This window comes from Saccoglossus kowalevskii, chromosome 4 (genome assembly GCF_978046115.1).
Source record: "Saccoglossus kowalevskii chromosome 4, keSacKowa6.1, whole genome shotgun sequence".
NCBI classification, from domain to species: domain Eukaryota; kingdom Metazoa; phylum Hemichordata; class Enteropneusta; family Harrimaniidae; genus Saccoglossus; species Saccoglossus kowalevskii.
The window spans coordinates 24,989,428-25,004,516 of record NC_140644.1 but is presented as its reverse complement, the minus strand read 5'-3'; the positions used below and the strand labels follow the sequence as shown (position 1 = coordinate 25,004,516).

At 34.8% G+C, this 15,089-nt stretch overlaps 1 protein-coding gene across 1 annotated transcript; it reads right to left on the bottom strand.

Annotated features, from left to right (window-relative positions):
• Positions 1–4,314: 4,314 nt before the first annotated feature.
• LOC102803016 (copper transport protein ATOX1-like) lies at positions 4,315–9,086 on the bottom strand. The gene is made up of 4 exons (XM_085497994.1): positions 8,962–9,086; positions 5,587–5,665; positions 5,222–5,363; positions 4,315–4,763 (listed from the first exon to the last, which is right to left on the bottom strand). The coding sequence occupies exons 1-3, from the start codon at positions 8,971–8,973 to the stop codon at positions 5,230–5,232; spliced, it is 225 nt and encodes a 74-aa protein (XP_085354120.1). The 5' UTR covers positions 8,974–9,086; the 3' UTR covers positions 4,315–4,763; positions 5,222–5,229.
• Between the last annotated feature and the right edge of the window lie 6,003 nt (positions 9,087–15,089).

The following is a 15,089-nucleotide window of genomic DNA, read 5'->3' as shown; positions in this document are numbered from 1 at the left end:
GTGTGACATTATTTAATGACATTTCATTTAAATGTAATATTGATATTTGTCAGCTTTATATAGTTTTAAATCTGTACTGCATAATTATTTTTAATTTTATTTTGTTACTTTGTCATTTTGATGTATATCTGCTTATTCTTGTATTTGTGTGTGTTTCCTTCATGTATTGTTTATTTTTTTCCAGTTCTGTTAATGAGTTTGTCCGATGAACTGTGTATTACATAAATAAATATAATAAATAAATACCATTGGATTTCTATCAGATTTGACAATATCGATAATTCTGTTTAAAAATTGCTTCCCAGAATGATTTACAGTAAAAACCTCTGGGATTTTTTCATTACAATCGATTTGGACGTTTAAATAACAACTGATTGCCTACTTTGTTTCAGAATTGTACATTATTACCGGCAGACTTTGTCTACAGTCCTTACATAATTACACATTGTTAATTGTATATTTACTACTCAAAATATTTAGGAGAAAAGTAAGTGTTCAGTTGTTTTAATCTCACAACATCAAAAGACATCCGAATGCCTAAATCTTGGTGGTTGTTACTGCAAACCATTTTATACCTTCTGCAATTCACCAATATAGTCCATATACTTTACATTTCTGTACGACTGGTGCAGATTTATCTTTGTTCATCCATATTATAATGCAGATACTTTATAACAATTCAACATTCAGCTTCCTTCACTGTGAATCTTGGGAGCATTTTCATGTAATTGAAAGCACCTTGTTACAATTAAAAACATATTATAAAACACCTGTATTTTCTATCAAAACAGTTATGTTTTAGAATTTTTGAAAAAGTGTTTTGGGCAGTTATTTAAATCACTTTTTGATGAATTTGATTAAATTTGAGAAATTAAGCACATTGTAAACACACTAAAATACACTTTTTTGACATAAAAGTGTTTTACGGGAACATAAATGTGTTTATTGATAGGGCATATTTAGATTTTTAGATATTTAGATGCAACCAACCTGATGCGAGCAGTATTAACAAAATTGAGGAAAAAGTCTGGGACTACTAAGTAAACATGATTGTATATATGTCAACTAAGCAATCACTGAAGCTGACGTAATTCAACGCAGGGTCATGCAATTACCTTCAGAAAATAATTGTATGCACCAGGTTGTGGAAGAATTAATTGTATGTACACTTACATGGTCTTACCATCCTATTAGTAAAACCGGAAATCGAAACACGTGATAGATTAAGTACCTCGTGGACTAATGAATTTTGATACTCCTGTATTTGATGAACGGTGGTTGTAGTTCCAATCACATCTGAGCATTATCAAACGGGGTTTAAACATATTACTCGAAAACTGTTCAATTTAAAACACTTCAGCAAAATCACTAACGATGTTTCGACCGAAAACACCAGACTATAATTTTTTTGCAAAGTGTTAATGTGTTAGGTACACTTATCTTGAAGCACTTCCAAAAACAAATACACATGCAGTGTTTCAAGGTAAAACACCTGGCTATGCACGATGAACACTATTACATATCATACTATTGGGATTCTGTGGACAGGTGGCATGTTCGTTAAAGACGCGACAGCAACATGGACCGACTGATGCATTTTAGATGTTCTGAGGAAAGAGGGGAACCTGAAGGTATAATGATATTGTTACTCCGCTACAAAACGTGTATTTGATAAAGCCAGCGTCGACAGTTGTGTACTGCATTATTTGCAGCGGCTTCCATTCATTTCGTTATGTGTTGGATAACTGATTAAACTTATGTTCATGCATTTATAGAGAATTCCATACTGCATAACTTCTTTGCCGACATTTCCAAGAGACACAAACCAAATAAAATCATAGAAATGTTAAGCAGAATTTAACAGGTAAATGCAGTGCAATTCATGTTAATGGTGTGGGGTCATATTTTTGTGTTCATACTACATGTGCGTTGAAACAATAATGCTTGAAACAATAATGATAATAAACAGTACTCAGTGGGTTTTGGTATCATTATACTTTTTTGGATTTTAAGAAAAAAAAGATAGGAGCGGGCAAGATAATAATGCTAATATTTGGAATTATTTTGTTTTCTTGTTAATATGGGTTATTGCCGGTTCAGTAGCCTCGTCTTCTATGCTAGACGAACTCTGGTTAGATAAATATAGTTTTAAAATACCACACTTCCCGTTTTAAAAGTGATGAAATTATCTATCTACAATTAGATAGAAAAGTGAAAGATGAATGAAATAGAAAGGATGTAGTGCATATATGCAGATTCGAGTAATGAGTGAGAATTAGTATGCAATGTTATTTTCTAGAGAGCATGTTTAATTAATGATTGTTTATTTGTTCCAATAATGTTTCCCAGGAAGTTTTTGTGCCCGGAAAGACTGCATTCGAGACAACAATACCACATGAGAACAAAGTGTTTAAAGATGTTATTTTGAAATCTAATGACCATGTGCATGTAACTGGACAAAATGTTCAAAATACAATTGATTATGGAAAGGGTAAAACAAAAGATTTCTATAAAATACTGATAAAAAGTAAATTTGAACCCCCAAGCTCAGAACCTAAATATGGGTCAATGATTTATGGGCAGGACACAGCAGGAAAATGGAAGGCAATTTGGGAGTTACCTTATAAGGTAACAGGTGAAGAAAAAATGATAGTTTTTCAGTTCGAAATTTTGCACAGAATTGTAACAACAATTTTATTCTTATACAAAAATAACTTAACAACAGATAGTTTGTGTAAATATTGTCAAAATGAGGAAAATTTAGAACATTTGTTCTGGTATTGTTCAACTGCACAAAGATTTTGGAATTCGTTTGACGAGTTCTGGAAAAAGATCTCTGATGATAACACAAATTTAATCACATGTTCAAGTATTATCGTCGGAGTACTGGAAAACAAATCTCTTTTAAATTTGTTGTTACTAATTGGTAAATATGTCTTGTATTGTAGCAGGTTTACTGGTTATAGCTCAACAATAGCTTATTTTATGAGTAAAATCAGAAACCAAATTAACATTGAAAAATATGTTTTAACTGAAAAAAAGTTTGAAACGAAATGGAGCAAAGTGCTGCAAGTGATTGAAGGATATTTGTAAGTTAATTTTATAAGTTTATTTAACATGTAGTCATTGTAAATTAATGAAATTCAACAGTTTATAAAAGAAAAGAAATGAACCCCTCCCTCATACACACACTAACAACAACAGCCCCCCCCCCCCAAAAAAAAAAATTTTATGTTGTTAATTATCTTTTTGTATATCTTTTTGACATGTAAGATTATTTTGAAGTAATGTACTTTTTTGGGAAAATATATGAATAAAAAAAATTATAAAAGACAAAAAAAAAGATGTTATTATTCGTTTCAGTTCGTTCATTATTTATCTGAAGTGCCAATGTTCACTATTATTGGGTATTGCATCCACAGTTCCATGAAAGGTTTAAATACATTTATTCAGCTGCACAAGTCGAGGACACTTCTTCATGCGATATTATTTGTTATTATTTTTATACATGTCCCAGATGAAAACATTTTTAAAAGTGTTGTGATAATAAGCATAATAGTGCACGTTCCTGTTGGAAACACTTTTTAAAACGTGTTATTATTAGAAACATAATATGTTAAGTGCATCCCTGAAGTGTTGAAATAAAAACACTGCAAGTGTTTTCATCATATATAGCTTTCGTAATTATGCAAACTATGCACACTTTAAGTGTTTTTAAAGTGGGGACAAGCTTATAAACACTTTAAATGTTTTATCACAAAACAGTAAAAATGTTTTATTTTAAAATAGTAGGGTTGTAAAATAAGTCATTTGCGATTTTAAGAAAAAACACTTAATGTGATTAATTATAAAACACTTTAAGTAAATTTTTAAGTGGGATGAAAATGTGTCGCATTTTAAAACACCTTTACAGATTTACAGTGTATGTAGAAATGACCCCCTACCTCATGTTAAGTCTGGACAATGCCTTTTATCGTCACAGCTAACACTATACATATTATATAGGGCGATGTTTCAACTCCAGCTGAAATTATGACATATTCAAATTCCGATTGTCCGGAAGTTTTTGTCAGTATTAAAAACGTAATTGAGACATGTATACCTCCCACATTACCTGAACCATGCCTTGGAGATGTTGTGTCGGAGATTACACCAGTCGCAGACGTTTGTCGTGCTATGATTGATTAATTTAAACGTAATAACTCACTGTATATGTGTAACTAAATTACTTGATGATTTAAGTGGTATTATTTTCATTGTTCAGCATTCCTCATACACCATTTGTAGTATATTCTACCAACCTTGCAAGACAAGAAGGGTACGTTACACTACTTTATTACAAGTGATCGGCTATATTGTTACTCTGTTCCACATTTCATAATCAGTATTCATATTTGTTATATAGGTCAATATGACCATTATAATAAATGTGACGTGATTTATGTGACCTCAAAATAGGTAATTTTCCGTTCACTGCGAGATATTGCGTATTACGTGTAAGGCGCGGGCCAAACGTCTGGTGCCAAAATACGCGTTGGTCGAATCCCACGCAATGTTTTGACGTCATTGCATCGCTCTGGCCATTTGTCAGTTTTTTGGTCGATTTCAAGCATAACGTGGGATCTCGCGGTGAACGAAAAATCGTCTACTGCAGAAGTAAATAGTCGGCAATCCTAGCAAGGTTGGTAGTGTCCACAGTGAATTTTTGTGCTAGCAAAATCGGTACTATAAGTATACTCTGTTTGCAAATCCGTTGTCACCAACTGTAAACAAATAAACCAAATATATTTCAAATTATTAAATTTATCAATCAAATTACAGAAAAATACCTTATTGACAAGGCAAGGCATTATTGAAAGAAATTGGCGCCATTGAGAGGAATTTCTAAGGAATCTCTTGTTTGCAAATTATTTCATATTAAAATAGTTTATTCGTTGTAGATATAATATTCTCACTATTGTGTTTAGATCAAATGAATAGATTCCTATATATATATACAATGCTTTTTATTTGAAAATTTATCTTCGTAGTGTATGACATTCATCATTGCGTGTTATCCACGATCAAGATAACATACGACAACGTCGACGCGTAGAAACACTGAAAAGGTGTATGTATGGCGATTACAGTATATTTTTTATATACACTAAGAGGGTTAACAGACAGACAAGAAAAAACAATGCTCTATAAAAGTGGTCATGTGACCAAATGTGCTACTTACGAGGTATGTTATTCGCTAACACATTCGTAGGTGGCGCACTTTCCAGTCTTCTGAAGGATTTTCAGAAGTTCGTCACAAGTTAGAGTTGAATCGATGTATACTCTCTTGGCTGCTAAATCAACTTTGAAGTCAGTCACTCCATCTGTGGCGAAACAGAAAGTTAGTACAGCATATATATTGCTTGCGCCATTGATTATTCTTACATGGCTTGTATAATTGTTTAAACACTGGAAGTATCATCATAGGGAAAATGCATGATCGTCCAATAGGTAAGTCATGAAACAGATGCGAATTCGAAATGACATGAATTCCTTAAATAAAATGCAAGGATCAGCCCGGAAATTGGGAATGAACCCCATGCTCACCTGATTTCAGTGCACTTAGTTCTTGTTCTACAGTACTAGAACATCCATCGCAGGTCAATTCCACTTTAAATTCGTGTTTCTACAAAACAAATATACATTGTACTAGTATTAGATCGTTTTCTGAATAATATGCTTCTAAATCTTCTGTTGTGGCTTTGTCACTCTATAGTTGATATCAGTTTATTTCTGTTTTGTTTTTGAGACGGAGGGCGTTATATAAAATCATGATCACTGATTGGCCTTATCGATATTCCAATGAATTCCGGTTTATTAAATAATTTAGGAATTGTTTATTATGTGTATATATAGTGCAGCGATAGAGCAAGCGTCGACAGTTGTGTGCTGCATTTTCATACTGACTAAGGTGTAATTAGAACGGTATAAGCGTATTTGAATCAAAACTTGTATACCAAGTTTAACATTCTACCTCTACCCTTGTGTCGGTTCTGGTTACCGCATGTTTAAGCACATAACAGAATGTCAATACACTATATTCATGGGTAACTCACAAGTGAACAAATGTTACATAGACCAGTTCATACAAAGATGCAGTAGGTATGTTCAAGTAAATCATATAAGCAATTATTATTTACAAACATACGCTTTGTACGCATGCGTAAAATAAATCAAACATTAAACAATCAAAATTATAACTGCCTGCTGACAGTGTAATGTAATAAACATAGATAAAAATAATGGTAAGTTCTCATTAAATTATATTTAATTATAACGTCAAATGGAAAATCAACCACGTGTAACATCACGATCTGGTTTATATAATGACGAGTCCTTGCTCTATAATATGCACACTGATGTTCTCCCAATCCACCAATCAGTGGCCTCTATACAGTTGTAGTTCAATAAGATCATGTGCCACATGCTTCTGCTCGTAGGTACCATCCAATCGGTAGTCTCTACCAATTCATACACCACGCGTGCCCGTTTTGGACACAGCGCCGGTATGTCGCCCTGTGAAGGCGATATTTTCCATAGGTTTAATGAGAATATCCAAATGACAGGTCACCCATATGGCTTCATTGTATACACTTCGTATTATAACATTGTTATATTTAGTGTCAACTCGGTACAATTGATTCGACAATAAATGCTGTATATGTTTTGTACGTCTGTTCACTTAGGAATTGCCACATTTAACGTATGGTTTTGATTAATAAATGACTCGCCATTCCAAAATATATCGCCCTAAGGCTGCATCCCTATGTCAAGTATACTAAACACTTCTTGACAAGTACGATGAACTTTATTTTAAGAGACATGTCATCTGTTGAGCATGTTCATAAATATTTACATTTATTATATATTTACTGTTGTATAAGATATCTATAAAAGAATAATTTTCCATAACACATATCTGACCAAGAAGACAGAGTTCCTTACTTTCCAAAATCGAACTAATAGAATGTAAAAAATTTAAATGTTGATTTCCATGCCATCTTTCAAAAGTCTGTTTCAAATCCTCTGATTTTTGACCTTATCAAACGCTTTCAGAAAATCAATGAACACAATAGAATTTGCAGCATTTTACGGGTATTTCTGCACAATAGTATTAAAATAATATACTCCCTAGAGAGATCGCAATAGAATGGAATGCGGCTTGTGATTCGTCGATCTTATCAAGAACATCAGCCCAGAAAACACGGGGAATATTGAAAATAAATGTTAACATTTTGCTGAATATTCCTATGATATTTCGATACAGTTTTGTAGATCTGTTGTTATGTAGTAGAATAAAAGAACATTTTAAATAAATTATGAGAACACATACATAACAATTACAATACAGGATAAATAACAGCGAAATAACCGTGTTCTTTAATACAGACATTTGGAACTCAAGTGACCCCTGGCAAAATGATATTGGAAGGGAAGATATTAGAGAGAAGAGAAAGGCTGAAGTAAACAGAGAGTCACCCCATGTCAACATTTTTTTCAAAATTTATTTTCATTCATCTCCCCAAAATCCCTACATTTTTCTGTTTACTAGTATGTTGCATTTTATTCATGGCCGCGAAAATGTGAACCTTTCCTAAACATCGAGTGGGCATAATGGTGGATCTGATAAAAGCAGTTCGGCTTTGATGCAAGTGTGGGTTTATACGGTATATATTCAGACCTTATATCCGTACATTTACCTGTCGAATTTTTAATCGTTGATATCTAGGCATACTCCGGTACATGTGTTCCGCCACGGTAATTCTACTTGCTCTGATTTTTATTCCTATAATTCAACTTTAAATTCACATTTTAAGTTTTTAGTTCAGAGAGTAATTCAGACTTTAGTGATGCTTTGAGTATGCCTTTTTAAGGCCAGGAATTCAGTTCAATGTCGCCTGTAAATTGTAATAACTGAATAGGATCATCGCCTGCCACGTTTACCATTGTGAACTCCAGAAAATTCTTTCTGTCGCCGATAATGCGTTAAGTACGTTGAATGGATCATAACATTCGTGAATACACATAGTTTAACTACGTCGCTCACAAATAATTTTTAGTTATTGCAAGAAAAAATGTCAGCTATATAGGACCAAATTTCCACCACCCACCGTGAACTTCGTGACAGTCAGAAAGATTCAGTTCATTTGCAGATAGTTTGAATAGTTCTCCTGTTTTCGGACTTTACAAAACTTTCAATTCGTCTTCTTCAACTACATAACTCGTCAAAAAGCGATAAGTTGATCAAAAATTCACCCATATTAATGACAACAGACTGCTATAGAATACATGGATAACATTCTCGCATACCATTTCTACGCTGTACTTGTATACAGTTCTAGTCATGAACTTGCATGAAAAATACCAACGTACGACGACAGGTCATACATTGAGAAACTAGTATTCGCCATATATAATCATAATGCTGGCGCTGCTCCAAATTAGGGTCCCAGTCGAACAGATTGTAATGTATCTTAATTTTTTTCAGTCGAACTCAAACAGTACACTGGCTCAGCCGTGGCAATTTTATGGGTATTTTTTTTCAAATCTAGACCAGCCTACCTTCTTGGGTTATATCAGTAAGTTTTTGGAAAGCCCCCCTTCCGTTTCTGGCTTACAATTTGGCATGGGTGCGTGGGCGTAACAGCCACGCATTTTCAAGAAAATGGAACAAAACTCACCGAACCACAAAGCCCCATCCTAATTAACAAACGTGATTAAGTTATTCCATTTGACCAATATGCAAACAAAGCAATACACATTTCTATTCTAGGCCTAGATTAAAAATATTGACCCCTCCTCGTTTCCACAATGGCATAGGTAGGCAGAGAGCAATATCAAAATCAACAGATGAATTTTGTCGAAGCGAATAAGGGATCAATCCATTTTTTTATAAATGTGTTTGAGTAATGAATGGTTTACCTGACTGGTCATTGTGATATATGCACTTTAAATATTCTCTGCTAACAAGGTATTGGATCGAATTCCGACAAGACAAACGAGAACCGACAACACGTTGCCTGCTTGTTTTATACTATAATTACGTCACACACCACGTGATTGGCCATGTGACACAAATATTGAATATTGCATATCATTATCATTAATTATGATCCTGTGACAGGCAGTAATTCAATTGACAGATCATAAATTAATGAAACATAAAATTCGTACGTATAACATTAACATTCACAAGAAAACGTGACATTAACCTGGTGCGTATACTACAATTTTGCTGCACGTTTTATTGTCGATTTGTCGGTCACAGTAACCAGATGAGAGCAGTTCGGATTTGATGCTAAGCATAGGAATATGTGATATATATTTAGATCTCAAACCCGTAAGTGTATTGACCTGAGTTCACCAAGCGCCGATTGTCTTTTAACGCGCCGACGTCAGCACACAATATTATTGATCGGTTTCAATATCGCCAACACCTCTTCATAACCCGGAACGTGTGTTCCGTACATATTGAAATACGTCCGTGAATAAAAAGCGAGCGGTCAAATTGTGAACCAGATGTTAATGTTATATGCTATATATGGAATATATTTAAAGCATAAATTTAATCCGTAAATGTATCGATACCTGTATTCTACCAGCAAATACAACGACATAAACGTAGTACCTTTATTTCAAACAGACCACTGACATAGGCTAAGTAATCGTATCGGCTCTGGCGACTTGATAGGAACATACTTAATTATATGGAAGCAGAAGTCTGGGTTTTGTCACTCCGTACATGAAATTTGAGATCTATGCATGAATTCTGGCGATAAAAACAACTTGTATGTGCAGCGAAATGCCCTAAATGTCGGTATGAAACGGGCTGTGAAGTAGACGACAAACTTCCGCTTTGCTTGGCGTCATTTCGCACCTGTACCTGTTCTATTCTGGTTTCCTCGAACGTTGAATAACCATCAAAAACTCAACTATACTTAGTTTTTAACTATCTATAATTATATGCACACAATCTGACCCTTTGACCTAGATGTGATTAGGAAGGAGTATTTTATTTTAAACAATATTCTAGCGTTACATACTGCCACAAAAATGTATCAACACAAGTACGGTATGATTGTCTGATTTGCAAAGTAATCAGTGTAATTTATGGGTTTCCTTTCCTGTTTGTTGATTTTTCACGATGTGTTTGTATAATTAATGTAGTTTTCCCCAAAAAGAACCCATGGAAAAGTCATGGAATTAAATAAAGAGCTCCATGCATGGACTGAGTGAAAGAAAATATTCGTAAGCCTAACATAAAACATAACGTTACCCCCACTTCGTTTATTTGTTAATTTTGCGTATGTTTTGCGTATTACAGTGTATGTTTTTAAATATCTCGCCTTTCGATAATAATTTCGATTGTTTGAAATGCCTATCGACCGTGTCCCGGTAATAATTTGTTTGAAATATCGATCGTCGTTTGTTTCTCCATGCTGAGTTTCTGAGGATACGTCGTCAACGTCTGTCATTCAAGCCGAGACAGGACAACATTGGCCGTAATTCACGGGGATCATGTTCGATAATTTGAGGGCTGAAAACCCAAATAATTAAACAATTACCAATGGCTAGCTTTATTTTATTCGAACCCATTTTCCGACATTTGTTGGTTGGTAACTTCGGTGCTAAAATGGTTGAAAATGTGGGTGTGGTTCTCTAGCAAAATCCTGTAGATGATACGGACATATATAGTTCTGTGACCCAGATCGTGCTTCGGTCAGGTGACTTTCAGCCAATCAATTATGTTGTAACAAAGCGTATTTGACGCAAATTGAAAGGTTGTCGCACTATCTAATCACCGGTGTCAATTCACGTTCTTGTGCTTCGAGCAACATCGTTATATTTTGACAAAGTGGTAGGATTTGACCTCAGTTCAAAATGAAAACCTAGTAGGCTGAGATATATTAGGGTACACGGCGAATCTTTGCAAGTTAAGAAAATAAGGTAAATGAGACTAGGGTAGATGGTTTTTCTTCTCGGAATCACGAATTTTCAACTAAATATTTACGCAACAACTAAAATTGACACTTTTTTTTCTGAAGCCCAATCAATTATTTATACATTTTGTAAATGTCAAGCTCTTTTTTTCAGGACATGTGGCCCGTTTTTATTATCACAGAAGGACCGTTTTTTTAGAAAACTTTTAAAGAACGATCCCAGCCACTGATCGTGACTCAATTTTGATGTCAAACTTGATTTTACCGCACCGACATCGTTATTTTTGGAATAAAAAACACATTAACATTTTTCTCGCTTCTCCATGCACTCTCGGTTCAAAGGAGTCAGCATTGCCCTTTTCATGCTACTGTCTCGATAATCATTACTGTTGAAAGCGAGCGGCCCTAGATATAAACGGAACACAGTCCCCCTCCATCAGTAGTTTGTGGAACACAACCAATACACATCAAACATGTATGCTAAATTCACTAATTTTCATTTATTCTTTCTCTTACTTTTGACACAGTAACACTTCCATCTCAATTCCATAAAATAAAATAAAATAAAATAAAATAAAATAAAATAAAATAAAATAAAATAAAATAAAATAAAATAAAATAAAATAAAATAAAATATTACATTTCATTCGCTAAAATCAGAACAAGCACCCAAGTAAGCACTCGCGTAACAAGAGGACATAGTTCAAGTTGCGTTCGCGAACGACACAAAGTGGCATATATTTGAAGTGTCGTTCAGAATTTAATAATAGTTAATACACGTCACTATCCCCAAACTGTATCATTAAAACCGTAACTTCGAACACTCCTGTGCCAGTGATCAGTGTTTGGGCGAGCGGTCAGTGTTTTCAATAAGCCAGCGAAAGGAAAACACGATAAAAATGCGGTCGTTTTCCGGTCGGATAATAACGTGCGGTCGGAAATTAATCGAAAAATGGTAGATTAAAAAGTGAGGAGTTATGCGAAATGAATACTGCAGTTCAAGTGATGTTAGCGTATTTCTACAATATTCATTTATTTAGTTTTTCTGCCGATTTCACGCAACCAACAACGTGATTTTTCATTTGGGATTTCGATAAACTTAACATGAATCGTTGTGGCATAATGAATGGGTCAAATTGTCAGTGTCACTGATGACGTCATAGACTGCCCTCTAGAGGCGAAATAACGCCAAGCAAAGTTGAGGTTTGTCGTCTACTTCACAGCCCGTTTTTTGTTATTTAGGGCATTTCGCAGCACATACAATTTGTTTTTTATCGCCAGAATTCATTCATAGATCTCAAATTTCATTTACGAAGTAACAAAAGCCAGACCTCTGCTCTCCTTTAAAAACACGTAAACCCTGCGCTAAATGTTCACTAGTAGCCACTGGTCATGGGTGGTAGAACACAGCATAATCGTGCTCAGTGGTCGCGAATAACATCATATCATACATATAACGGCTTATTTGAAATAGTATTTTGAATAACTTTTACGTGATTGTAAACCTCTGAATAATATTAGGTGAAACTTTTTCTCTTTTACCACTTTACATTCAAGTCGTCAGAAGAATCCTGTTGTGCTACAGTTAATTCGTGTTATTGGTAACTGTATTAGATGGTAAAACTATTCTGCAGTGAAATCCGGCGTATTCTATGATGTTTATAATTGAGCGTAAAAACAAGAAATGCCTGGTTTTCCTGTGACCTAATATCTGATCAACTATATAGAGCGCCACCAGTGTTCAGTATGTCAATTTCAGGCTGCATAGCTAAATGATCAGTCTGACTGTACATTAATATTCTCTAGACATACTGTTGAATGACCAGTGTAAGTATAAAATGTAACATTTTGTCTTTTAATGTTTGACGCTCCATGCACATACAATTTCTATGGCAGGCCATCATATGACATTCACATTTGAAGACACTTTTTTGAAACTCAAGTAATTTTATTTTTTGAAAAGTACACATGGAATGTTATTATGTTGTGAAAATTATAATTCTTTATACTAATTAGCAACTATCTCTTTTCAGGGCGGTTTCACTATAATAAGGAACGTCTGTGAATTCGGACAATCAAATATTTGACATAACAATCAAGTCATGAACAAAACAAGTTTAGAAATAATCTCATAGTGCAATTTTACTGATTATGTAAATAAAGTAAGGACGCTATCGGTAGTTAACGACCTGTTCGGGTAGAGGTTCTAGTACATATCATAGTAAACTAAGTGTTGCTTTCACTCACAAGGCACCTGATTAACGCATTGGGTGGAGTGATAATGCGCACAGCTCCTATCTGTCTGAAAATACTAAAGGCGTTGCAGAATTACAATCGGCTGTGTATATAGGGCCAACGACGATAAGTCGAGGGACAGTTGTTACGGTGATGAAACACGTTCAGTTCATCGACATTCTAAAAATCAGCCGACTACAGTCAACACACACTATCTATCTATCATGTAATTTGTCACTGACGTATACAACACGTCTCAATTACGCTGCACTGGTACGAAGACTGCGGCTTTAATGAGAATGTCTCAGGCTGGTATTAAGGTCATAACATTATGATGAATGCAATAATGTTCAGTTTGTTATCGACAAGCACTTTTCTTTCTGTTTTCCTAACCGATGGTCAGTAATTAGCGTCGTTTTGGACAAGAGTTATTGTTTGTGATTGATTGTTTTAAATTTCGAACTTAGGTAACCCGACCTAGATTTTGAAGAACCATAATGGAAATTGTCTCGTATTTTTGTAGGGGTTAAAGGAAATCAGAAAATCATTGTTTCAATATATATTGAGATATTGAGGTAGTTAGTTCAATGTATGAACACTGAGTGAGAGTGAGTTATGGATATACATGACTCAAGCGTGGCCAAGGTCATCCTCAACAAGGTTGAGCTTAGAGCAAGAGACTGGAAAACCTAGTCTAGAACAAGGCATGGGCCCGGGGGGGGGGATTCATAGAACTTGCCTAATGGGGACGTACCCCTAAAATGTGTCTCGTTTTTTTATTTTAGGTATAAGTATCGGTCTTATTTCTGGTCAGGATAGTTATAAATATCGGTAATATTTATTAACATTGTGTTAATAATATGCTCTTATGTAAGTGACAGAGGTGTTTCTATGGTCAAAATACATATTTTAATAAATCAATATAAAATGCAACTGTTGGCTTCTATTGGAGATGCTCTTTTAATAGAGAAAATATGGTAACTGTTTTATTTGGAATAAAAAGTGATGAAAGAAATGGTACTTTGGTATAGATTTTGCCACTATCCAGGTATACAAATGGTCACAAGTAATTCAAAATAATTGAATAAAGGTAGAAGCCTAGACTGGTTTCAGTCGGGAGGATTTTGTGGATTTTTTTTGTTTTACTAAAATAATGGAAAATGATAGTTTCGCCACGGTTACGAAATAGTTGCATTTTGCAATTATTCGCGACTGGAAGCCAGTCTGGTAGAAGGTTACCCGTGGATGCAAATATTCAGAATGTATACATATTAAAATAAAATGACGAATAATTTCTTCAAATGTGTTTTGGCGAACTTAATTTACATTACACATCGCCACAGCCTGACTAGTACGTTGTCATGAATTTGTTTTTGCGTATCTGTTGACCGACTTAATTAACTGATTATTAGCGAATTGCTGTGTTATGTCTGTCATCGTGTAGGCCTATTTGAAGTTTTGGACGGAACTTGGCTCAGTGGTTTGGAACTAATTACAAGATACCGTCGCTATTCTGACATTCGTAGTTATTAATGTAGTGAACGATTAATCAAAAGATATGACGTATTCAGTACTTAGTGTGATTGGCTTTATGATTGAAGGTTACGCCCTAGAGTATTTTACTGTTTTGTAATTGGTTAGAGTTTTGAAAATGAATAAAGAGAGTTTGAGTTGGTCTTGGCGAATACTCCACGATAGACGCAGTCGAGTGCAGTCCTGGGCAGTCGAGAGTCCGAGAGAGTCCTGGGGCGAGCCTTGAGGCAGTCCAGTCTTGGGCGAGTCTTGGTTCAGCCTTGTGAGAGTCTTGGGGATTTTTCCTCAGGGCGCTGTGTCTTATAGAGTGCTCGATTGATCGACTTGGACGAGAGCTGAAAC

Coding starts and splice junctions, on each gene's coding strand:
- LOC102803016 (XM_085497994.1), bottom strand. Junction 5,364..5,586: donor ACTAAGTGCACTGAAATCAG/GTGAGCATGGGG, acceptor GTTTCGCCACAG/ATGGAGTGACTGACTTCAAA.